This window comes from Telmatherina bonti, assembly GCF_933228915.1.
Source record: "Telmatherina bonti genome assembly, chromosome: 13".
Lineage (NCBI taxonomy): Eukaryota > Metazoa > Chordata > Actinopteri > Atheriniformes > Telmatherinidae > Telmatherina > Telmatherina bonti.
Window position 1 is genome coordinate 4,418,934 of NC_136611.1, and position 27,019 is coordinate 4,445,952.

The 27,019-nt window shown below is 50.3% G+C and overlaps 1 protein-coding gene across 1 annotated transcript; it reads left to right on the forward strand.

The window, feature by feature from the left end:
• pdzd2 (PDZ domain containing 2) lies at window positions 1–27,019 on the forward strand (the record flags this gene model as incomplete). Its single annotated transcript, XM_079251185.1, has 24 exons — window positions 1–117; window positions 1,896–2,365; window positions 3,412–3,829; window positions 6,418–6,563; window positions 6,631–6,763; window positions 8,838–8,993; window positions 9,270–9,369; window positions 10,312–10,457; window positions 12,697–12,816; window positions 13,319–13,433; window positions 13,584–13,657; window positions 15,228–15,450; window positions 15,643–15,760; window positions 15,831–15,963; window positions 17,178–17,265; window positions 17,383–17,486; window positions 17,722–17,887; window positions 17,974–18,440; window positions 18,518–18,662; window positions 20,200–22,204; window positions 23,090–23,207; window positions 23,317–23,418; window positions 24,643–24,916; window positions 26,970–27,019. The coding sequence occupies 24 exons, from the start codon at window positions 1–3 to the stop codon at window positions 26,978–26,980; spliced, it is 5,949 nt and encodes a 1,982-aa protein (XP_079107311.1). The 3' UTR covers window positions 26,981–27,019.

Genomic DNA, 27,019 nt, shown 5'->3' on the forward strand with positions numbered 1-27,019 from the left:
ATGCCCATCACCCAGGACAACGCTGTCAGCATCCTCCCCCTGCTGGAGGACTGGCACCAGGTCCAGACCAGGAGATCCCAGCAGAACCACCTGCACCCAGACAGCGGGGTCAATAAGGTACCTCCCCTCGTCTCCACCAATCCTGGTTGAGCTGGAGGAAATGTGCTGCTGTTTATGTTTTGATTTCTTGGAAACAGTTAAAGAACGTTGGTGTGGTTGGTGTGATGTCATCAGGAGACACAGTGACATAAAGCTGTGTGTCATCAGCGTAGCTGCAGACATTTATGCATGTCTCCTGACATTACCCAGAGACAGCATGTAAATGTTAAAAAGCACATGGTCCCAAGTTGAGCCCTGTGTGGCACCGTAGTTCAGCGTGTAGCTTTGAGGGCAACATTCATCGATGTTTATTTAAAAAAAACAAAACAACTCGATCATTAAAGAATTAAAAGCGGTTAAAAACCGCGTCTGAGAGTCCCGCCTCCATTACTCTGAAAGAATGGCGTGATCTATAACGTCAAAGGCACCACTGAGGTCAAGCAGAACCAGTTTCTTCTGGTCCGTGTTGGTTCTGAGGTGACCTGCGCTACCTCTGTACTGTGATTTTATCATAGACTGTATATAAAAGATGGGCAGAGCCTCCGTGACGTCACTTTAGGTTTCTGAGGAGCTGAATTGAAGCTCGGTGGGCGGTTCCTACCATCACCATCTTGGCAGGGACATGCGTGTCGTCTCGCCCAGAAAATACAAATATGGGCAAAGAGGTGGAGCTGAGAGGGGGGCTGTGAGCGTCATGGTGGATGATTGAAATCCAGCGAAGTCTGACGTGCCTGTAGCTAAGAGCTAACCGAGCTAACCCAGAGATAACAGGAGCTAACCAGCTAACGGAGGTAAGCGGGCTAAAGCTAAGTCACGTTGTTAAGCAGCTAAAAACCGCGGTTGTTCTACGTTCTTCTGACTTGAAGCGGAAGATCGGGTACCTGTCAATCAAAAGGACACGCCCCTAAATATGCCAAACTTCGAGATTAAATTACTTTTAAACGGGCGAGTTTTAAACTCCCCCCACAGTTGTCATGAAGGTAAACCTGACCTATTAAACCTAAAGTGGGTTTTTGAACCAGTCTGTAAACATGTTTATTTCTGCTGTAAACATGTTTATTTCTGCTGTAAACATGTTTATTTCTGCTGTAAACATGTTTATTTCTGCTGTAAACACGTTTATTCCTGCTGTGAAGTTGGTCTTTTTAACATGGGAGTCTATGGGGATTTGCTGTGTTTTGCAGCCCCAGTAGATGAAGGGGGAAACTGCACTTCTGCATAGGCTTCACTTTTAACCAGCGGAGGCTCTGTCTATCTTTCATACGGTCCATGGTTTTTATGAGTTGTAGACCTGGACTTCGATGGCCTGGACTGAAGTCCTCCATACACCATGACAAGCTATCTGTTGTACCAGCTGGTATCTTATGACCCTCAGGTCATATGTGTTGATCAGGGTTGCCCAAAGTCGGCCTGTCCTGCTTAATCTATCCCTATTCCAACACACCCGGCTTCCATTAAATGGATCCAATGGCCAATAAAGCTGGTGTTGGAGCAGGGACACATGGAAAACCTACAGGGTTGAGGCCCTTGAGGACCGGAGAAGGACACTCCTGGTGTTGATGGTCTGGACTTTGTTCTTCCCAGTCAGCTTCTCTCCAGAACCGCCTTCCCCTCCGTATGGCAGGTGACCAGCAGATCAGTGTATCAGAAATCCAATTTTTTTGTCCTGTCAAATGAATGCATCGCAGCTGTTTAGCCGCTCGTTGGTGTTGGCGTAGCTTCTGTCAGATGTGGAAGATTCCTGGTGTGTGATGTTTGCAGATGATGAAGTGGCTTTCATTCTTCTTCCCCTCCAGGACGAGGACTTCCAGAACGGAGACGTGGACAGCGTCTGCAGCAGCAGCAGTGTTGGCAGCGTCCATCATGAGGACATGTCTCCATGTCTGGCTGCCGTTCAGAAGCTGGTGGAGTACATAAAGTTTAACTTCCTGGACGCTGACGCGGTCCGGCCAGGAAGCCCGTCCTCCTGCAGCGAGGGCTCCGACGTTGAAGTTCATGCCGTTTCCCTTCGGAAAGATGATGGGGACGGCCCCGACTTCGGCCTCAGTTTCGGGAACATCCCTATTTTTGGGGATCCAGAGGTGAGAAGGAAGGGAGGCCTGAGGAAGAGGAGGGACCAGGGCCCCATCATGGACGTAGGCTGCATCTGGGTGACGGAGGTGAGGAAGAGGAGTCCGGCTGCCGGCTGTGGGAGCATCAAACTGAGAGACGAGCTGCTGTCGCTGAACGGACAGCTGATGGTTGGAGTCGACGTGGGAGGAGCCAGGTGAGAATCCAGTTGTCAGGTAGGCGGTAGACCACACCGATCCTTCACCCAGCATTCATCAGGTCATCCTGGCCCGGTTTCATCAAATTCACCCAGACCTGGTCCATACGTTCACTCAAACCTGGTCCATATAGACTCATCCAGCTCCAGTCCGTGGAGACTGGTCCAGACCCAATCCAGAGGTCCAAATCGCGTCCTGCATGAGAACAATAAATCAGAAAACGTCCACCAGAACTGGAAAAAAACTCCCCCAGAACCAAACTGGAAAACCTCCATTAGAACCAGAACCAGGAAGGAAAACCTCCATCAGGACCAGAACCAGGAAGGAAAACCTCCATCAGAACCAGGACCAGGAAGGAAAACCTCCATTAGAAACGGGACCAGGAAGGAAGACCTCCATCAGGACTAATACCTCCATCGGGGCCAGAACCAGGAAGGAAAATCTCCATCGGGACCAGAACTAGGAAGGAAAATCTCCATCAGGACCAGGACCAGGAAGGAAAACCTCCATCGGGACCAGAACCAGAAGGAAAACCTGCATCAGAACCAGAACTAGGAAGGAAGACCTCCATCAGGACCAGAACCAGGAAGGAAAACCTCCATCAGAACCAGGACCAGGAAGGAAAACCTCCATTAGAAACAGGACCAGGAGGGAAAATCTCCATCGGGACCAGAACCAGGAAGGAAAATCTCCATCGGGACCAGAACCAGGAAGGAAAATCTCCATCGGGACCAGAACTAGGAAGGAAAATCTCCATCAGGACCAGGACCAGGAAGGAAAACCTCCATCGGGACCAGAACCAGAAGGAAAACCTGCATCAGAACCAGAACTAGGAAGGAAGACCTCCATCAGGACCAGAACCAGGGAGGAAGACCTGATGGCCTGAGGGACCAGCTAGTAGAGGAGGGGAGGGGGCTGATAAAGACACCACCAGTATTCTCATCGCTCCAGGAGAACCAACGTGATCTTGCGGAGACGCCAGATAGTTTTCTCTGGTTTTCTGCTGTTTTCCTTCTGACGCCACGATGCTGTTACCTCTCTGCAGTTACCTGGCCGACCAGTGCTGGAACAGAGGATGCATCTACCTTATCCTGCTGCGCCGCGTCAAGCGGAAGGCGCCTCTTCCTCCCTGCCACGGCGTCTGCTGTGACCTCCGAGAAGACCAGCAGCAGGAACCGGAGGAGACCAACGGCTCTGCAAACTGCGGACGCACCCGAAAGTTCGGCGTCGTGTCGCGTTCATCGTTTAACCAGGACAGGACCGATGTCCAGAGACGGTACGACGGCCGTAGCTCTCCTCCCGCTGGGGTCGGTCAAGACTCGGAAAAAAGTCCAGAATCCTCTCCTCAGATGAGACCGGCGACTCTTCACGGCGGAGGTGTGGCCACGCTGCCGACCAGATCTTCCAGTCAGCTTCAGTTAGAAAGCCATAGCAGCTCTTTCAGCGGCGAACCGTCGGGTCAGGTGAGGCACGCAGCCGACATGTAGAGGAGTCAGAACACTGGTTTCCATCCTGAAACACAAGAACCAGATTAACATGCAGGAAACGACATATGATGCGAGGGACATGTATGTACCTTGTATGTAGCATGAACTGTAGCATTCAATCCAGATTTTCCAATGAGATACGTATTGATTAGAACCTGTTCTTGTTGTCCAGCTAGATTCCACATTAATGTAACTGTGAGGGGAATAAAAGAAACTCACAACATTTAGCGCCGTCTAACTCTCAACCAATCAGAGAGAGGCTCCGAGATCAGGAGGTTGTTGTGAAACGATGAGCCCGGTTTCCACCAATAAGACCATTTTCTGTGTAACCTGAATATCTGACTGGTCCGACGCTTTTGGGATCCTTCCACTGGGATACAGATCTAACCTGTCTGACCCAAAAGGGTGGAGCTTTACACACGTCAACTCTTTGATTGGCTGAAAAGAACTGACTTCCTGTGCGACCTGCATAAGAACGGCACCGGAATGGCTCCTTGTTTAGAGCAACAGATTTTCTTTCTGTTGAAATGGCGCTGCGAAGCACGCCGAGTAGAAAACTTCTACTGCTACGACGACGCCATTTTTCTCCTCTTTCTGCGTCGTGTTTTGGTTTGATGGCGTTATGCTCTCACGTAGCTAGGTGAGGTTGTGGTTGGCTGTACAAATGCAGCAACTTTACAATTAGCCGTTCCTGAACCTGACTCGTGAAGGCCTCGTTCCACGGCTATGGTCCCGGTCTGTGGAACAGAAAACCTCAGGACTGCTGAGACCCGGCCTGCCGTGGGCTGCGTGGCATCTGCTAACAACCTCTGTGGTTAGGGTTAGGGTTAGGGCAACACCACTGTGGATGAGAGGAAGGTGTCACCACGTCTATCCATTGAATAGAATATATACAGGAAGGTGTCATTGTAGGGCTGGGCGATATGATCTTTTTAGTAATATCCCAATATTTTGATGATATACGATCTATATCTCGATATTTACCTTAGCCTTGAATTAATGCTTTGGTGCATACAATCACATCAGTAAGATGATTTTGTGTCTCCATTAAAACATAATTGCTCATACTGCATTAAGATATGCTGATTTTAAACATTCATGCCAAAAGGATGAAATTGTAACGAAGCAAACTGATCAAAACCGTATTTATTGAACAGTTAAAGCAGTGGCAGAAACATGTCATTTTAAAACAAAATAAAGTGACTTTGCATGATGTAATAAATGCAACATATGAAAATAGGTGCTCTAGGGGGGACTTTTCAAATGATGAACTATTATAAGGCTTTGCTTTATGGATACGTTTTTGAGTTGTTGTGTATTTTTTTTAATCCAGAGCGGGATCAGTGGCGGATTTGGCTGTTCATTGTGACTGTAGGTGGAGTCGTGCAGGTGTCCTCTCTGCTCCTCTGACTGGCTGCAGCTGCAGCCGGAGCGACTGAGTGCTTTAGGACGGAGAGAGACTCTCGTTCTGGCAATAACTTTACAATATGCGCTTTAAAGTCAGTCGCCAAAACACCAGGAAAGTTTCTAATAACTCCTGTAAAAGTTGCTAGATTTATCGCTTGTCGCTTTTCACAAAAAGTCGCCAGATTTAGCGAGAAAGTGGCGACACGCTGCCTCTCATGACGTAGCACGTAGCTCACGTTATGTACGTAACGAGGTGCGCTTGCTTTAACTCTCTGTGCAAAGCGGTGCAGAGTCGAGGAGGAGGGAGGAAACCCCGCCCACAGCTAAAAACACCTGCGTGACAACAGGATACTCCAATATGATGAATATAGGCATTTTCTATATCGTACAGGGGACTAGCCACGATATATCGAGTATATTCGATATATCGCCCAGCCCTATGTCATTGTGACTAACATGTTTGATTATTACTGGACAGTGTTATTATACACATGTACATACACTACTCACAAAAAGTTAGGGATATTTGGCTTTCAGGTGAAATTTATGGAAAATGCAATATGTTCATGCTACAGTGATATAATATTATAAAAGTAAGACATTTAAGTAGAAGGATGCACTACTGATTTCCTCATCTCAAAAAATTCATTCAACACAAAAGGTAACAACAATGGTAGTTACACCACAACAAAAAATCTGAACGTCTCAGTATCTCGTCATGTGCCCTTGAGCATCAATTACAGCTTGACAACGACGTCTCATGCTGTTCACAAGGCAACTTATTGCCTGCTGAGGCATGGCATCCCACTCTTCTTGAAGGGCAGCCCTCAGGTCATTGAGGTTCTGGGGTGCAGGGTTTCGAGCCTCTACACGACGGCTCAGCTGATCCCACAGGTTTTCAATGGGATTCAGGTCTGGAGAGAGTGCAGGCCATTCCATCTGAGGTACACCAGTCTCCAACAGCCGTTGGACATGTGCATTTAAAAGCTTAGAGAAGATCACATTAAAATGAATGCATTTTAGGCTTGTTGTGAAATTTCACCCAAAAGCTGAATATCCCTAACTTTTTGTGAGTAGTGTAAATGTTTTACATCCTGAACTAAGCAAATAAAACCATATTTCTGTCAGTGTAACTTGCTTGTCTCTGGTGTTTGTAGTCCAGGGAAGGCGGTCACATCTGGAAGATGCATATGGTGAAGGGTCAGGAGGGTCTAGGCATTCACATCACTGGGGGGCGGGGCTCCAAGCGCTCCCCTCATGGTATCATCATCGCTCATATAGAAAAGGGCGGAGCCATCCAAAGGTAAACAAACATCTGTGCAGTATGCATATGTTTGGTGCGTGATAAATATATCATGTGTTGGTTTCAGGGATGGACGTCTCCGTGCTGGGGATGAGTTGCTGATGATAAACGGTCAGTCTCTGGTCGGTCTCACACATCAGGAAGCCGTTGCCATCCTCCGCTCAACTACTGGCCTGGTCCAGCTGGTGGTGTCCACACGGGTAAATGCACACTCCCGTCCCACCTTCTGATCCGATTGGATCCAAGGAAGTAGACGAACATTTCCTAAAGAAAGTTCTCGCAGGTCCTGAAAGTCTAAATACAGTCTTTTCACATGTAGCTGGACAAGAATGGACAAGTCGCCGTGGACGAGCGTCTAGACGTAGCCGCCCTGGACGAGCGTCTTGACGTAGCCGCCCTGGACGAGCGTCTTGACGTAGCCGCCCTGGACGAGCGTCTTGACGTAGCCGCCGTGGACGAGCGTCTTGACGTAGCCGCCGTGGACGAGCGTCTAGACGTAGCCGCCGTGGACGAGCGTCTAGACGTAGCCGCCGTGGACGAGCGTCTAGACGTAGCCGCCCTGGACGAGCGTCTTGACGTAGCCGCCGTGGACGAGCGTCTTGACGTAGCCGCCGTGGACGAGCGTCTTGACGTAGCCGCCGTGGACGAGCGTCTTGACGTAGCCGCCGTGGACGAGCGTCTTGACGTAGCCGCCGTGGACGAGCGTCTAGACGTAGCCGCCCTGGACGAGCGTCTTGACGTAGCCGCCCTGGACGAGCGTCTTGACGTAGCCGCCGTGGACGAGCGTCTTGACGTAGCCGCCGTGGACGAGCGTCTTGACGTAGCCGCCGTGGACGAGCGTCTTGACGTAGCCGCCGTGGACGAGCGTCTTGACGTAGCCGCCGTGGACGAGCGTCTTGACGTAGCCGCCGTGGACGAGCGTCTTGACGTAGCCGCCCTGGACGAGCGTCTAGACGTAGCCGCCCTGGACGAGCGTCTAGACGTAGCCGCCCTGGACGAGCGTCTAGACGTAGCCGCCCTGGACGAGCGTCTAGACGTAGCCGCCCTGGACGAGCGTCTTGACGTAACCGCCCTGGACGAGCGTCTAGACGTAGCCGCCGTGGACGAGCGTCTTGACGTAGCCGCCCTGGACGAGCGTCTTGACGTAGCCGCCCTGGACGAGCGTCTTGACGTAGCCGCCCTGGACGAGCGTCTTGACGTAGCCGCCGTGGACGAGCGTCTTGACGTAGCCGCCGTGGACGAGCGTCTTGACGTAGCCGCCGTGGACGAGCGTCTTGACGTAGCCGCCGTGGACGAGCGTCTTGACGTAACCGCCGTGGACGAGCGTCTTGACGTAACCGCCGTGGACGAGCGTCTTGACGTAGGTGCCGTGGACGAGCGTCTAGACGTAGTCGCCGTGGACGAGCGTCTAGACGTAGTCGCCGTGGACGAGCGTCTAGACGTAGGTGCCGTGGACGAGCGTCTAGACGTAGGTGCCGTGGACGAGCGTCTTGACGTAGGTGCCGTGGACGAGCGTCTAGACGTAGGTGCCGTGGACGAGCGTCTAGACGTAGGTGCCGTGGACGAGCGTCTAGACGTAGGTGCCGTGGACGAGCGTCTAGACGTAGTCGCGGTGGACGAGCGTCTAGACGTAGTCGCGGTGGACGAGCGTCTAGACGTAGTTGCGGTGGACGAGCGTCTTGACGTAACCGCCGTGGACGAGCGTCTTGACGTAACCGCCGTGGACGAGCGTCTAGACGTAGGTGCCGTGGACGAGCGTCTAGACGTAGGTGCCGTGGACGAGCGTCTTGACGTAGGTGCCGTGGACGAGCGTCTAGACGTAGTCGCCGTGGACGAGCGTCTAGACGTAGTCGCCGTGGACGAGCGTCTAGACGTAGTCGCCGTGGACGAGCGTCTAGACGTAGGTGCCGTGGACGAGCGTCTAGACGTAGTCGCCGTGGACGAGCGTCTAGACAAAATTCCCAGTCTGACTGGTCCTACTGGGAACAAGTGCTTGTGAAAGGTTATTAGGGTCAAACTGATGATGTCCCAACAGCAACTGTGGAGAATGTGAACTATCTGGACTTTTTTCTGTTACCGAGACGTTACTGAAACTAAGAAAGACCTCGGGGGGTTCAGACTTGTCTGAAACAGACTTTTATTCAGTTGGAGTCCGTCTGGTTTCTCTGTTCTGGCCGAGTCTCTACCCAGTTTGGTTGTTTTTATCTGATCAGTGGTTTCTATTGTTGATGCAAAGAATCCCCTGACCTTCGTCTTGTCTTCTCGTCCCTGCAGGAAGAGTCTGAGGTGGACTTCGATCACTTCCCGTCCAGCAGTCTGCCAGACCTGGTCAGCACCTGCAGGTCCTCGTCCTCCCTGTCTCAGATCTGTTCCCAGAGCTCCTCAGAACCCCCTACCAGCAGCAATGCAGGTCTTCAGAGCTCCATCCTGGTATGTTGTCCATCCTAAAACATCAGAACAACCACTGATGGGAACAGGAGATGTTTTCTGTTGCAGAGATGGAGTTGGAAATGTCTCATGGCCACAGGTTGGTCCTACACCCAGGAGATGGTCTGGACCAGGTTCCAGACTTTTAATCTCCCGATCAGAAGAATCACTCATGTCAGAAACGTCAACCAGAGAAAAACCAGTTGTTCAGTATTGCATATCCTGCCAGTAATAAACTTGATAAATAGTGTGTGTGTGTGTGTACATGTGTGTGTCCAGATGACCGCTCTGGATAAACTGGAGGACTTGAATCATGAGGAGGAACCCAAACGGTTCTGCTGTAGTCCAACACCCACCAAGCTCTGCCACCACTCACAGGGTTAGTACCGGAGGAGGTTCTGCTGGTTCCAGTTTGATTCAGCTGACAGTTCTGGGTTCACAATTTTGATTCCATTTTCATGACCATTTGTTTTTTTTCCCACATTTTTGTTCAAACCAAAATATCATAAATCAGTGCAAATTAAGTCTTAACAGACCCAGTAAATCAGCAGTATTTCACTAGTGCAGTGTTTCTCCTGCCCTGCATGTTTTATAGGCAACCCTACCTCAACACACCTGAATGAAATAAAGGCTTGTTAACAGGCTGCAAAGAACCTGATGAGGAAGTTCAATAATCTGACTCAGGTGCTTTGGAGGAGGATCATGTCTAAAACATGCAGGGCAGGGGGTCCTAAGGACTGGAATTGAGAAACACTGCACTAGTGAATAACCAGTATGTAACCAGTGAATAACCAGTATGTAACCAGTGAATATCCAGTATGTAACCAGTGAATATCCAGTATGTAACTAGTAAATAACAGTATGTAACTAGTAAATAACCAGTATGTAACTAGTAAATAACAGTATGTAACTAGTAAATAACCAGTATGTAACCAGTAAATAACCAGTATGTAACCAGTAAATAACCAGTATGTAACTAGTAAATAACAGTATGTAACTAGTAAATAACCAGTATGAAACCAGTAAATAACCAGTATTCTGCCTGTCAATAACCAGGAAACTACTTGTAAACTAGGTAATAGCCATTTAAATAGGTAATGACCAGTTAATAATCAGTAAACCTGATAACAATTAGGGTTAGGGTTATTGGGTCAGTTAATAGCAGTTTAAACTAGTTAATATGAGAAGAAATCATTTAAAAAGAAGTTAAAATCAGTTGTTCTGTAGGTGAAACCAGTTCAGCATTCTTTTGTTTATGTCTACACCCAGCCATAGATTAGAATTAAAGAGAAAAATAAAATCTTTGTTGTTGTGTCATCAGGTGGGAGCAGCCGCCTGGAGTCGGTGGGTGAGGATGACGAGCTGTGTGTGGAGGCTGCCGTCAGCAGCAGCGTGGTGGAGAAGCCTCCACCTGGCAGACGGAAACACTCCTTACCTCAGCAGCTGGACACTGCTGGAGTTCGACAGGTCAGTGAACGCATCACCTTTGTCATTCATCAAGTTTTCAGTCCATTAAAGGCATAATCGGCGACCCCCAATGATGATGATGACCATTGGCAGAAGTGTTCCGTTGCCCGGATGCAGGTCACCGGGGCCCCCTTCTGGAGCCAGGCCCAGGGGTGGGGTACGAGAGCAAGAGTCTGGTGACCGCGCCTTTGCCCGTGGGGCCCGGGTGGGCTCAGCCCGAAAGGGTTACATGGGCCCCACCTTCCGTGGGCTCACCATCTGCGAGAGGAGCTGTAGGGGTCGGGTGCAATGTGAGCTGGGCAGCAGCAAGAGGCGGGGACCGTGGCTGTCCGATCCTTGGCTACAGAAGCAGGCTCTAGGGTTCTGCACGATGTTCCGGAATAAGGAATACTTCGAAGACCTCCTCAATGCTACCAACATGATAGCTCTGCTTCTGATGAGGAAGCAGAGCTGGGGGACTCAGGGGTGGACTCTCCTATCTCTGGGGCTGAAGTCGCTGAGGTGGTTAAAAAGCTCCTTGGTGGCAAGGCCCGGGGGTGGATGAGATGCTTAAGTCTCTGGATGCTGTGGGGCTGTCTTGGCTGACATGTCTCTGCAGCCTCACGTGGACATCGGGGACAGTGCCGCTGGACTGGCAGACTGCGGTGGTGGTCCCCCTTTTCAAGAAGGGGGACTGGAGGGTGTGTTCCAATTACAGGGCGATCACACTACTCAGCCTCCCCTTAGAGGTCTATTCAGGGGTCCTGGAGAAGAGGGTCCACCGGATAGTTGAATCAGATTGAGGAGGAGGAGTGCGTTTTTTGTCCTGATCATGGAACAGTGGACCAGCTCTATACCCTCTTTGGGGTCCAGGAGGGGGCATGGGAGTTTGCCCAACCAGTCCACATATTGCTTTGTGAACTTGGAGAAGGTGTCCCCCAGGGGCTCCTGTGTGGGCGGCTCAGGGAGTAAGGGGTACTGGACCCCCTTGTACGGGCTGTCCGGTCCCTGTACGACAGGTGTCAGAGCTTGGGTCGCATTGCCGGCAGTAATTCGTTTCGTTTCCAGTGAGGGTTGGACTCTGCCAAGGCTGCCCTTTATCACCGATTCTGTTCATAACTTATATGGACAGAATTTCTAGGCGCAGCCGAGGTGTTGAGGAGATCCGGCTTGGTGGCCTCAGGATTGGGTCCCTGCTTTTTGCAGATGACATGGTCCTGTTGGCTTCATCTGGTCGTGATCTCCAGCTCTCGCTTTAGCGATTTGTGGCCGAGTGTGAAGCGGCTGGGATGAGAATCAGCACCTCCAAATCTGAGACCATGGTCCTCAGCCGGAATAGGGTGGATTAGCCTCTCCGGGTCGGGAGTCAGGTCCTGCCTAAAGTGGAGGAGTTTAAATATCTCGGGGTCTTGTTCACAAGTGAGGGAAGGATGGAGCGTGAGATCGACAGACGGATCTGTGCGGCGTCTGCAGTAATGCGGACTCTGCACCGGTCTGTCGTGGTGAAGAAGGAGCTGAGCCAGAAGGCGAAGCTCTCGATTTACCAGTCGATCTACGTTCCTACCCTCACCTATGGTCATGAGCTGTGGGTCGTGACCGAAAGAACGAGATCTCGTATACAGGTGGCTGAAATGAGTTTCCTCCACAGGGTGGCCGGGCTCTCCCTTAGAGATAGGGTGAGGAGTTCGGTCATCCGGGAGGAGATCAGAGTAGAGCTGCTGCTTCTCCACATTGAGGTTGATCCAGTTGAGGTGGATCCGGCATCTGGTCAGGATGCCTCCTGGACCTCCCTGGTGAGGTGTTTCCAGGCACGTCCCTCTGCGAGGAGAAGACCCAGGACACACTGGAGGGATCTATATATCTCTCGGCTGGCCTGGGAATGCCTCGGGATCCCCCAGCAAGTTGGCAAATGTGGCTGAAGATAGGGAAGTCTGGGCTTCCCTGCTTAGGCTGCTGCCCCGCGACCCAACCCCGGATAAGCAGTCGAGAATGGATGTATGGATGGATAAAGGCATAATCTGTCCTTAGCTTAACGCATTCAGTAAACCTTCAGGTCCTGGAGATCACATGACCAACATCTGCAGGTCTCTGAAAATAATGAATGATCCTTGGAATCTTGCTGGAAATTAGTCTGGGAATTATGCTGGGAATGTGACTGGGAATGATGCTTGGAATGATGTGTCTCAGTGATAGAGGAACATGGGGAGGAAATAAATGTGAATTCAGCAGAAAGTCCTTTCTTTATTTGTCTCCATTGTAGGAATATCAGGTCATTAAGAAGTCGGCTCGCTCCCTGAGCACCGTTCAAGTAGAATCTCCATGGCGACTGGCCCAGCCGTCCATTATCTCCAGTATCGTGCTGATGAAAGGCCAGGGGAAGGTGAGTGTGCATAAATAAAGTCCAGAGTCTGGGTTGAATTCATCCTGACACCCTTCAGTAACGCAGCAGCTGAAGAGGGTTCTCCAGTCTTCACCATGACAACCAGATCTCGATCTAGCACGAGTCTGGATCTTTAAGGATTAGTGACCGCCATCAGATCTGTCAGGAATCCTCCATCTGCTTTACAATGGTGTGAAATGAAAACGATGGAGAGATGATGGTCATGATGGACCTTTCCTCTGCTCCACTCTGTTTCTGCCCTTTGTGGAAAAGTTCTGTAGATTCCTGGAGGTCTGGAGACTGGAACAACATGGATCAGTTTAACCTGAATTGCTTCCCAGGACTGTCTGAAATGTCCTGAGAGACATCCTCATTAAGAGGATGCATTTAGCTGCAGCTGGGAAATCAGAGGAGGGTGGGTGTTGGTTATAAACCAGTTAACTTGGTCTGGTATTCAATGTTCTTGTGGGATGTTCTGAAAAAGTATCTGTGACTTCTTCAGGGTCTCGGGTTCAGCATCGTCGGTGGACAGGACTCAGCTCGTGGACAGATGGGCATTTTTGTCAAAACCATTTTCCCTCACGGAGCTGCAGCAGCTGATGGACGTCTGAAGGAAGGTAGCCATCATCTTCATCTTCTTCACCTTCTGTAAATGAGTCAGTGTTGTGATGATGATGTTAACGTGAGCTGCAGATCAGATAAATTCATTTGTTCTAAAGCATCTTCTGTCTTCCATGTCCCTGTTACCTGATGGGGTGTGTCTGCAGGAGACGAGATCCTGGAGGTCAACGGAGAGTCTCTGCAGGGACTCACCCACCAACAGGCCATCCAGACATTCAAGGTAAACTAGAATGTAGAACATTCATTATCTGAACCGCTTAATCTAATGAAGGGTCACGGGGAAGCTGGATCCCTGTCCCAGTAGTCTTTGGGCAAGAGGCGCGGTGCACCCTGGACAGGTCGCCAGTCCATCACAGGGCCACAGAGACAAACGACCACACGCTCACACTTAAACCTATGGGCAAGAATGATTAACCAGTTTACGTAACATGCATTTCTTTGGATGGTGGGAGGAAGCCGGAGTACGCAGAGAGAACCTTCGTTTACACGAGGAGAACATGCAAACTCCACACAGAAAGGTCACTGTTTGATCCTCCCCCCACAGCCGAGGATCGAACCAGCGTCTTGGGTCCTTGGACAGAATGTTGTTGTTCCCTCCAAACACTCTCATGGGGTCTGCTGAAATGCTCAGGTGTGCAAATGGCAGAAGGATCAGGAGGGACCTCCCCAAACCACATGTATTTTCATCCTGGTTGTAAACCAGTGGACCAAGTCTACAAGGTCTTGGAGGGGGCATGAGTTTGCCCAACCATTGTACGTGTGTTTTGTGGATCTATTCTACAGTCATTTAGCAGACACTTTTATCCAAAGCGACTTGCATACACACTCATAGCCCGATAGGGGAACTTAGGTTCAGCCCAAGCTACAGCCACCCCGAAAGAATTCGACCGTGTCCCCCCAAAAACGCCTGTCAGGGGTGCTCCAGAGTATAGAGAATTGGACAAGATACCCTGAAGGACTGGACCCAAAGCTTGGTCCACATTGCCGGCAGTCAGTCAGATTAGTTTCCAGTGAAGGATGGAGTCCTCCAAGCCTGCCCTTTATCAGCAATTCAGTTCAGAACTTTTATGGACAGAATTTGTAGGATCAGCTCAGGCATTGAGGGAATCTGGTTTGGTGTACTCAGTACCTGGTCGCCGATTTTTACACCTGATGTGGTTCTGTTGGTTCCAACAGGCTGGGATCTCCAACTCTTGCTGGAGTGATTTGCAGCCAAACATGAAACATTTGGCACGAAGGTCAGCACCTACAAATCCAAAACAACAGTCCTCAGCCAGAAAAGGATGCAGTGTCATCTCCAGTTCAGGAATGAGATCCTGCCCCAAGTGGAAAAATTTATGTATCTCAGGGTCTTTTACTAGGAATGACGGAAGAATGGACACATCCCATCAGGGGGAGATCCCAGAGAAGATCCGATGAAGATAGAGGAATAGTCTATCAGCTGACCTGGGATAACCCCTGGATAAGTTGCAAGAAGTGACTGGGATGGGGGAAGTCTGGGTTTCCCTGCTTATCAGCTGCTCCCACAACCTGACCCAGATAGGAAAATGAATGGATTTTTTACTGTGGACTTTCTTAACTTTGTACTCTCCTCCAATTTATTTCCTTTCCACTAACATAATCGTCTGTTTCCAGAAACGTTCATATTTGTTCCAGAAACAATCGTCTCTGGTTCCAGAAATGATCGTCTTGGGTTCTGGAAACAATCGTCTCAGTTACTACAAAACTAGGACGGTGTTGTTGACTTCTTAATCATGTGTTTCTTTCCGATCTTGTTGTTCCTCCAACAGCAGCTGAAGAAAGGTGTGGTAACGCTCACCATTCGGACCCGCCTCCGCAGTCCCAGCCTGACACCGTGTCCAACCCCCACCCTGCCAAGCCGATCCAGTTCCCCCAACTCTAACATCAGCGGGGGGGCGCCGGTCCCATCAGGACCGGAGGAGGTAGAGGGCCGCAGGGGCCCCGGTCCAGGTCCCAAAGACTGTATCATTATGGAGGTCACACTTAACAAAGGTTAGAACCCAGTCCTGGTTGTGGACCATCTGATCCTGGTCCTGTTGGTACCAGAACCTACACTGTAGAGAACATAAGGAATAATAACTTCACCTCTAGTTGTGGTTCTGCGACCAGAAGACCCAAAGACTGGCAGATGTTTGGTCCATGTGGAGGTTAACTAAACGTCATTGCATCATGTGACTTTTTCAGAACCCGGCGTCGGCCTGGGGATCGGAGTTTGCTGTCTGACCCTGGAGAACTCAGCTCCCGGGATCTACATCCACAGCTTGGCTCTGGGTTCGGTGGCCAAGATGGACAGCAGACTAAGGTAAAATCTTCAGAGGATCTCTGATGTTGGGTTATGTTGGACCGTGTGGTTCTGACCCATCTCTCTGCAGTCGTGGAGATCAGATTCTGGAGGTGGACTCAGCCAGCCTTCGTCATGCCGCTCTCAATGAAGCCTACGCCATCCTCAGTGAGTGTGGACCTGGACCAGTCAGCCTCATCATCAGCAGGCACCCTGACCCAAAGGTAAGATGAGTCTGGTCCGGATCAGAACCGGTCTACTCTCTCATCATCATGTTTGATCCTTTCAGCATCATTAACCTGATGCTTTAGTCTGATTGGCGGAACACCTGAAATCATGGAGGTCCAGCAAACCGAAGAGATCGGTTATCCAGTCCAGTTCCTGGTATCTGGAACCATCTGCCGTTTCACACCTGCTTCTGGACCGGTTCTTGGTATCTGGAACCATCTGCCGTTTCACACCTGCTTCTGGACCGGTTCCTGGTATCTGGAACCATCTGCCGTTTCAGACCTGCTTCTGGACCGGTTCCTGGTATCTGGAACCATCTGCCGTTTCAGACCTGCTTCTGGACCGGTTCCTGGTATCTGGAACCATCTGCCGTTTCAGACCTGCTTCTGGACCGGTTCCTGGTATCTGGAACCATCTGCCGTTTCACACCTGCTTCTGGACCGGTTCCTGGTATCTGGAACCATCTGCCGTTTCACACCTGCTTCTGGACCGGTTCCTGGTATCTGGAACCATCTGCCGTTTCACACCTGCTTCTGGACCGGTTCCTGGTATCTGGAACCATCTGCCGTTTCACACCTGCTTCTGGACCGGTTCCTGGTATCTGGAACCATCTGCCGTTTCACACCTGCTTCTGGACCGGTTCCTGGTATCTGGAACCATCTGCCGTTTCACACCTGCTTCTGGACCGGTTCCTGGTATCTGGAACCATCTGCCGTTTCACACCTGCTTCTGGACCAGTTCTTAGTATCTGGAACTATCCATACCATCAGTAGCTATACTTACACAGATGCATCATCTATCCGAAATGAAATGAAAAGCTTGAGAGATTCCAGCTGGCATGTTCACGTGGACACCAGGTAAAGCGACCAATCAGCTGAGTCTTCACGTGGTGGACAGATTTCATCCGGTCAGAGCACCAGTTACCTGAGATCTGTGGACTCATTCGGACTTATCATCTCCCAGACAAGGTTCTGGCAGGAACATCATCCACTGTCAGGAACCTCCAGGACTGCAGACATGCTTGTTCTTCCCCTGGTAAAAGGAATGACCACCTCACCCCTGTTCGGGATGCCCTGGTTTAGCTGGTAGAACAGGTCACCGGTTAAACGCGGAGTGGGTGTAAATGTGTGAATGTTTCTCCTGTGAGGAGTTCTGTGGAACGCTGGGGTCAGGAGTACTCCCATTCAGAGACTCTCCCGTGTTGTTTCAGGTATCGGAACATGAGATGGACCAAATCATCTCTCGATCCACAAACAAAGACAAGACTAGCAGAAACCAAGCATCATCTCATTCTCCAGGTCTGATCTTCCAACACTTAACGGTTCCTCTGGAATTCTGCCCCGGATGAATTATCTTTCCAGACTTTAGTTGATTGTTGAGCTTTAACCTCCTGGATCTGGTTTCTCTGGTCTCAGGTTTGTCTTGTAGGAGCCCCCAGCCAGGAGGGAAGGACCGGCAGGGAGACTCGTCCCCGGGTCTCAGCTGGACCATGAAGAGGTTCCTGGAACCGTCCAGCAGAGTAAGTTTTTCAGTCTCTGCTTTATTCCTTCACCTCAGGTAGACGAGAGGACTCATCAGGATTTGAGCTGGATCAAATCCAGAATGGGAAATCTGAGGTTGGTGGATGTCTGGTAGAAACCTGAACACTGCTGATCAGCATGTGCTGGTAGAACCTGGAACCTTGTCTGGGATAAACCAGGAAGGAAACTTCAGTAACAGTGATGTGCTACAACTTCTTGGTTTTTCTCCGGAAGCAGGGTTCTCTGAGCTCAGAGGCAGAGTTGTCTCAGTACTTCCCTCAGGACTCCTCCAGCCACTCGTTCCCATCTGAATCCGTGCTGAAGATGTCCGACAGCGAGGAGATGATTCCCGCTCGGAGCTGCAGCGCTTTGGTGGATGATGGCTCCGCTCAGCCTCATGGTAACGTCTTTTCTCATTCCTAGGAATACTTTACTTGTTCCTCGGATTACTTTTTTATCATGTAATCGTTACCTGTTCTCTGACAGAACCAGAACTTGGTCCTTCGAGAAGTCCGTCACAGGATCATCGTGGAGAACCACTGTACCCGACAGTCCCTTCTGGGAAGCCGGCTTCTGGGCGGAGTCCACTTCTCCGTCAGCGACCAGTCATGTGCTTCCAGGACGAGCTGAGTGATAACGAGGGCTCAGATAACACGAAACTCCTGTCAAGAACCAATCCGGCTACGAGCTCGGTCCAGGTCCTGTCAAGAACCGATCCTTCTACAAGCTCAGTCCAGGTCCTGTCCAGAACTGATCCGGCTATGAGCTTGTTCCCTTCCAGAGCAGACCCAGGAACTGCTGCTGGTGTCCATGAGGATGGAGGTCTTCAGGATCTTCATACAGTGACTCTGAGAAGAAGTCTGGAACAATCCTTCGGACTGGATCTGGAGATTCTGTCGTCCCCTCTGAGGGTTCTGGTTGCTGGATTAAAGCCCGGTGGAGCAGCAGACTGGGTATGTTTGCTTCCTTGAGGCCTGGATGTTGGTGGTTTTTGACGTCTTGATGTTAAAGCTCTGATGTGGTCTTGTAGGAGTCGACAGGCAGACTCTGTCCAGGAGACCAGATCGTCAGGATTGGCGAGAAACTCGTGTCCGATTCCAGCTACCAGGAAATCTGTGAGCTCATGGACAATCTTCCCATGACTCTGTCCCTGGAAGTCAGGAGGTCACCTCTAGGTAGGACCTTCAACTTGGATGACGTAGTGGTTGGTCTACCTGAGCTCCAGGTGGAGCAGCAGAGATTATTTCACACCGTCACGGTTATGTCTGGATTACTGAATGTTTTTATGAAAATAAAATGGACCATGAAGAATGCTGGGAGCATTCCCAGCCTGGATTGAAATTACCGTTTCATTGTCAGTTATGTTTAGCAAGACACATGGATCCAGATTAAAATCCTGATCAGACGAAAAATGCCCAAACTGTTTTTAGATTCTTATTTATTGAGCTCTAACCCAGCCTGTAGAAGCTGCAGGTTTTACTCCCAGTCAATGTGCAGACGTGACGTTTCCATGCAGACGTGATGTTTCAGCCTCAGATAGCAGATTAAGAGGCTAAAATGATGTAAAATCAGTGTATGAATAGATAAAGCAGCATAAAGAGCAACCAGAAGAAGAAAACAGTACTTTGTGGAATTAACAGAGTGATCAAGGTGGGGGTCTGGTGGATTAAAGGTGATAAATATGCACACAGCAACGTTTGTTGAAGTCAGAAATCAGTTTCTTCTTCTGCTGTTTCTGGAAAGTTTCTGAAAAGTCAAAGAAATGCATCTAAAAACATGTCATGATGGGAATAACTGCAGGATGATTAACTTTTACATGTAAACATGGCTAAAGTACAGATGCTGCAGGAAGACAGATCTGTTACATCACCCAACTAACTGAGTAGCTAGGTAACTAGTACGCTAACTAGCATGCTAACTAGCATGATGGTAACTCTGACTTCATGTTTGATTTGGACTTATAACCTCCCTCCAAACTGTGATCTTATGGCAGATGTTGTAGCTATGGGATGGTTCAGTTTCCACGTCTTTAAACGCACCACCATGTCTGTCCCTTCTATAGGATCAACCCCCCCTCATCCACCCCCCCAAAGCAACCTGCAAGGCTTTTTGTCCATGGTGATTATCTCACACAGCATTATTTACCTTTATCACTTTACCACAGACTCCTCCCATACCTCCCCCATTTAGTCTCCACCATACGTAGCCCCCATCCCCTTGTAGTTTTCCCTACCCTCCCCAACCCTAACCCTACCCCCCCCCCCCCCGTCCTCTTGTAGTTTCCTCTATCCATAGTTCCCCTGTTTGTAATTTCCTCCATCTATATTTCATCATATCTGTAGTTCTCCTCCATCCCCCCCACCCCCCCATCTGTAATTTCCTCCACCCATACTTCCCTGTCTGTAGTCCCTCCATGCTTAAATTCCTCCATTTGTAGTTGTTTTTGTCCGTAGTTTGGGATTCCTTTATTCAAACCGTAGTTTTTATTTGTTGGAGCAGAAATAGACCCTTTTATTTAATTTTAGTTTTTTATTTAATTGATTAATCTTGGAGTTTATTGTTTCTCCTCTTATCGATCATTGTTTGATGGACAATGTTCGTAGAATGTTGTTGTCGTATAATGATCGGAAGTCCCGGATGAACCGGAATGTTTGCTAATTTTTTCCTTTCTGTGGAGATGGTCCTGATTGAAATTCTGGTTTGTGGTTCCAGCTGTAGATGAAGCGTCCATGTTGATTACATCACCGGGAAGTATTGATGGTGCCACCAGACTCCAGAATCCAGCCAATCAGGGACAACCTGATGACATCATTAGTGGAAACTCCAGCGGGATGCAGATGGAGCGACAGGACTTCCAGAACCCGGTCCCGCATATTGATGATTTTTTATCAGAACTTTGCTGTGATGCAAACATGCATGAGGCAACTTCACCGGGTGCTTCCTCGTTTTTGCGTCATCATCATCTCACAGATCTGTCTGAGGAAGATGGATCCACCTGTCAGGACAGAACCAGTCCTCCGGACCACTCCGTCTCAGGTGTGATGCCTGAGACAGATCTGAAATCTCAGGATGCCCGTTCAGAAGATGCGTCTCCCAAACAAGTTGGTAGTGATGGAGGTCTCGCTGTGTCTCCATCACCGGTGGAGGAGGTGAAGTTTGGTTCCGTTGATCCTCAGAACCCTGCGGCTGCTGGATCTTTTGATTCTTCCCCATGTCCACTTGAAGGGAATCACTTGGATCAGAATGCCTCCTCTGCTGACTCTGGGACTGTTGGAGAGAAAGTTGATGAACCAATACTCCCGTCTACAGCCTGGTGGTCCGTTAACCGGGCTGGACCTGGACCATCCAGCCACCGAAGCCTGAGCATCTATAGGAACCGGTCCCAACCGGATCCTAACAGTATCACTTCAGGTCTGACAGCTGATCTGCTCACAGATGCCTCCCAGAACTCCATTTTATCAAAGCAAACACCTTCAATAAATTCCAGTATCCAACCAGTACTGGGACTTTCAGTGACACACAATGGGCTGGCTCAACTTCAGAGGACCTCTGGTCTAAAACTTTCCCCTGATCCTGATTGTCCTGCAGAGACCCGGAGCTCTAAACGTCCCGCCGAAAGCAGTCCTCCAAAGTTAAAAGGACTGAGCGTTAAAAATGAACCTGATCAGAACTTCCTGGGTCAGAACCAACTTTCTGCACACACAAAGATTTCCAAAAAACAGACCACAAAATTCCTGCCAGTGGCCACGGTGACTAGCTTCCTGAATGCCGGGAAGCAGACGGATTTGGACACCTGTCAAAGATCGTACAGACGGCAGACATCAGCTGGACTTTTGGGAAGCACCATGGAAACAGGGAGGAACGATCCCAAATCCCCTGAAAAACTCCAACCGCAGCCATCCGTCACTCAGAGGACGTTCATGGAGCTCCGGCTGTCGCCGGGATTTTTATCACCTGTCATGAGGCGCAATGGAATAGAAGATGGGAAGACGGTGACTAGGTTGGCGACCCGGTTTTCTCCATCCGATTCTGAGAAAACAAACGGAAAGACCACCAACCATCCAACCACAGACAAACCCAATCCCTCTACGGAGTCTAGTGAGATCCTCAGATCCAGTCAGGTTCTGACCTCCAAACCATCCAGACTGTACGTTCAGATGACAGGGAGGCGGAGCTTGTCCAGCGGCATCACCTCTGCAGACTACCGGCCCTTCTCTGTCCAACATAAAATCAAGTCCTTTGAAAGTCTTGCGAACTTTGACAGATCTGCGTCGAAAAGCTGCGACGTCCAGTCCTTCGCTCTGACGTACACAGCGCCTCTGAACCAGAGGATCGCTGGATACATGGGCCTGGTCAACGCTGCCGAGTGCCGAGGCTATCAGAGGAACCCCGTCAGCGATGAAGACTGCATGGTGACCACCTCGCCACCGAGTCTTCCTCTGCTGCGAAGGAAACACGGTAGACTTCCTACCAACAGGATGAGGAAGCTCCGTGCTTTAAGCATGCCTGAATTAGAGAACCTGTGCCCACAGGACTTTACCGGAGGACATGAGACTACCACAAATAAAACTAATCCAGACTCAAACGCAACGATTCCCATAAAAACCAAAGCGTATGACGCATCTGCAGCGCCAACTCAAGTGGACCAGGTAATGACCCGAGATTCTGGATGTGTTGAGAAGACTCCGGAAAGCCAACAGCCTGGCTGGTCCATCAGGTGGGAATCCAAAACATTCTCAGACCATTGAGTCCAAAACCTGAAACCATATAGTCCAAAGCCTGAAAGCATTTAGTCCAAAACCTGAAGCCGTTTAGACGAGAACCTAAAACAATCTGGCCTAAAACCTGAAACCGGAAAGCCAACAGCCTGGCTGGTCCATCTGGTGGGAATCCAAAACATTCTCAGACCATTGAGTCCAAAACCTGAAACCATATAGTCCAAAGCCTGAAAGCATTTAGTCCAAAACCTGAAGCCGTTTAGACGAGAACCTAAAACAATCTGGCCTAAAACCTAAAATCATGTGGCCCACAACCTGAAACCATTTAGACGAGAACCTAAAACCATCTGGCCTAAAACCTGAAACGATGTGGTTTAAAACCTGAAACGATGTGGTTTAAAACCTGAAACGATGTGGTTTAAAACCTGAAACCATGTGGTCCAAAACCTGAAACCATGTGGTCCAAAACCTGCAACCATCTACTCCAAAACCTAAAACGATCTGGTCTAAAAACCTGTAACCATGTGGTCCATAACTTGAAACCTTTTGGTCCAGAACCTGAAAGGATTTAGTCCAGAGTCTAAAACCATCTGGGATAAAACTAAAACCATCTGGTCCAAAATCTCACCTAAAATCTGAAACCATGTGGTCTAAAACTAGAAACCATTAAGTCCAGAACCTGAAACAATTTAGTCCAAAACCTAAAACCATCTGGTCTAAAAACCTGAAACCATCTGGTTCAAAACCTGAAACCATTTTGTCCAAAACCTAAAACCATCTGGTCTAAAAACCTTAAACCATCTGGCCCAAAAACTGAAACCATCGGGTCTAAAAACCTGAAACACACGACTGGTGTGTAACAGCATGAATTCCCGACTCTCTAGGTTGGATGAGCTGTCCTCGTCTGCTGGGAGTCGCCATCAGCTTCAAACTCTGCTGACCTCTCAGACCATCAAGTCCTACGTCTGGAGTCTGCTGGATGAAACCAAATCCTCCTCAGAGGTAACTAGACTAGAACCAGAACCATTGACTCAGTGATCCGGGTCCGGATAAGAAATCTGTCCAAATTAACCGCTGAAGGAGTAATAAAGAGTCTATTTAAACTCTGCAGGTCAGTAGGAACATTCGCCTTGTTGTCCTGAACAAAGAAGAAGGTTCTGGACTGGGTTTTAGTATCGCTGGTGGACTGGACCTGGAGCAGAAGGACATAACTGTGAGTAGAAGACAAGAACCGTTTCACATTATGAAAAGAATCAGATTCCAATCCCCCTTATGATGCAGGTCGTCTTGTCATCACCGTCGTCATTGTTATCACGGAGCCTTACAGAGCTCTACATGTAGATACCGAACAGCAACGTGGGGCTACAACATGGGGCTTCAACATGGGGCTTCAACATGGGGCTACAACATGGGGCTTCAACATGGGGCTTCAACATGGGGCTACAACATGGGGCTTCAACATGGGGCTTCAACATGGGGCTACAACATGGGGCTACAACATGGGGCTTCAACATGGGGCTTCAACATGGGGCTTCAACATGGGGCTACAACATGGGGCTTCAACATGGGGCTTCAACATGGGGCTTCAACATGGGGCTACAACATGGGGCTTCAACATGGGGCTTCAACATGGGGCTACAACATGGGGCTTCAACATGGGGCTTCAACATGGGGCTACAACATGGGGCTACAACATGGGGCTTCAACATGGGGCTTCAACATGGGGCTTCAACATGGGGCTACAACATGGGGCTACAACATGGGGCTACAACATGGGGCTTCAACATGGGGCTTCAACATGGGGCTTCAACATGGGGCTTCAACATGGGGCTACAACATGGGGCTACAACATGGGGCTTCAACATGGGGCTACAACATGGGGCTACAACATGGGGCTACAACATGGGGCCCAACATGGGGCTCAACATGGGGCTTCAACATGGGGCTTCAACATGGGGCTTCAACATGGGGCTACAACATGGGGCTACAACATGGGGCTTCAACATGGGGCTTCAACATGGGGCTACAACATGGGGCTACAACATGGGGCTACAACATGGGGCTTCAACATGGGGCCCAACATGGGGCTTCAACATGGGGCTTCAACATGGGGCTACAACATGGTGTCCAACATGGGGCTACAACATGGGGCTACAACATGGGGCTTCAACATGGGGCTACAACATGGTGTCCAACATGGGGCTACAACATGGTGTCCAACAGGCAGCCCAACATGGAGTCTTGGGGGCCTCCATGTTTTAGTAGATCTGCAGTTCCCAACTGATTTAACTCGTATAAGTTTAAATTTGTCCTGAGAAGGATTATGGTTTAAGGGTGGGTCCTATTGAAGCAAATTTATAATAATTTATATATTTGATTAGTTTTTATTTACAGTTTATTTTTTAGATAAAATACAAATAGAACTTTTTGTTTGCAGGTTCATCGGGTCTTCAGTAAAGGTGCAGCCAGACTGGAGGGCTCCATCCAACAAGGGGACAGCGTTTTATCCATAAACGGGACGAGTCTGGAGGGGAAAACCCACAGAGAGGTGGTGTCCTGTCTCCATCACACCCGGATGGACAAACAGGCCTTAATCCTGATTTGGAGAAACGAGGAAGCGAGTCGGTCAGACAGACATTCTGCTTCCAACATGAAGAACGCCGAGGAAGCAGCTGCAGCTGGTGGTGCTCGGACTTCCTACCCGATATCCGGTGGGTCTGATACAGCCACCACTTCCACCCACCTCCACCAGCCTACACACCTCCACTTTACCAACTCTACCTCGCCTCCACCCACCTCCACCAGCCTACACACCTCCACTTTACCAACTCTACCTCGCCTCCACCCACCTCCACCAGCCTACACACCTCCACTTTACCAACTCTACCTCGCCTCCACCCACCTCCACCAGCCTACATGCATCCACCTCACCTCCACCCACTTCCACCAGTCTACATGCATCCACCTCACCACCTCCACCAGCCTACATGCATCCACCTCACCACCTCCACCAGTCTACATGCATCCACCTCACCTCCACCCACTTCCACCAGCCTACATGCATCCACCTCACCTCCACCCACTTCCACCAGTCTACATGCATCCACCTCACCTCCACCCACTTCCACCAGCCTACATGCATCCACCTCACCTCCACCCACTTCCACCAGCCTACATGCCTCCACCTCACCTCCACCCACCTCCACCAGCCTACATGCATCCACCTCGCCTCCACCCACCTCCACCAGTCTACATGCATCCACCTCGCCTCCACCCACCTCCACCAGTCTACATGCATCCACCTCACCTCCACCCACCTCCACCAGTCTACATGCATCCACCTCACCTCCACCCACTTCCACCAGCCTACATGCCTCCACCTCACCTCCACCCACCTCCACCAGCCTACGTGCATCCACCTCACCTCCACCCACTTCCACCAGCCTACATGCCTCCACTTCACCACCTCCAGCCACCTCCCCTACATGCCTCCACCTCACCTCCACCCACCTCCACCAGCCTACGTGCATCCACCTCACCTCCACCCACCTCCACCAGTCTACATGCATCCACCTCACCTCCACCCACTTCCACCAGCCTACATGCATCCACCTCACCACCTCCACCAGCCTACATGCCTCCACCTCACCTCCACCCACCTCCACCAGCCTACGTGCATCCACCTCACCTCCACCCACCTCCACCAGTCTACATGCATCCACCTCACCTCCACCCACTTCCACCAGCCTACATGCATCCACCTCACCACCTCCACCAGCCTACATGCCTCCACCTCACCTCCACCCACCTCCACCAGCCTACGTGCATCCACCTCACCTCCACCCACTTCCACCAGCCTACGTGCATCCACCTCACCTCCACCCACTTCCACCAGCCTACATGCATCCACCTCACCTCCACCCACTTCCACCAGCCTACATGCATCCACCTCGCCTCCACCCACTTCCACCAGCCTACATGCCTCCACTTCACCACCTCCAGCCACCTCCCCTACATGCCTCCACCCACCTCCACCAGCCTACATGCATCCACCTCGCCTCTACCCACCTCCACCAGCCTACATGCATCCACCTCACCTCCACCCACCTCCACCAGCCTACGTGCATCCACCTCGCCTCCACCCACTTCCACCAGCCTACGTGCATCCACCTCGCCTCCACCCACTTCCACCAGCCTACATGCCTCCACTTCACCACCTCCAGCCACCTCCCCTACATGCCTCCACCCACCTCCACCAGCCTACATGCATCCACCTCGCCTCTACCCACCTCCACCAGCCTACATGCATCCACCTCGCCTCTACCCACCTCCACCAGCCTACATGCATCCACCTCACCTCCACCCACCTCCACCAGCCTACATGCATCCACCTCGCCTCCACCCACTTCCACCAGCCTACGTGCATCCACCTCGCCTCTACCCACCTCCACCAGCCTACATGCATCCACCTCACCTCCACCCACCTCCACCAGCCTACGTGCATCCACCTCGCCTCCACCCACTTCCACCAGCCTACATGCCTCCACTTCACCACCTCCAGCCACCTCCCCTACATGCCTCCACCAGCCTACACACCTCCACTTCACCACCTCCACCAGTCTACATACCTCCACCTCCTGTTTTTTTTATAGATTTTTTTTACTTGATTTTACTGGTTTTTATTGATTTTCTTTTTTTTTTGTACCGGATTTTTTACTAGGTTTCACTGGTTTTTACTGGATATTTTACTGGTTTTTCTTTCAGACCAGAAGTAAAGTTGGAGGATGGAGAGATGATGGTGACCTTCCACACCT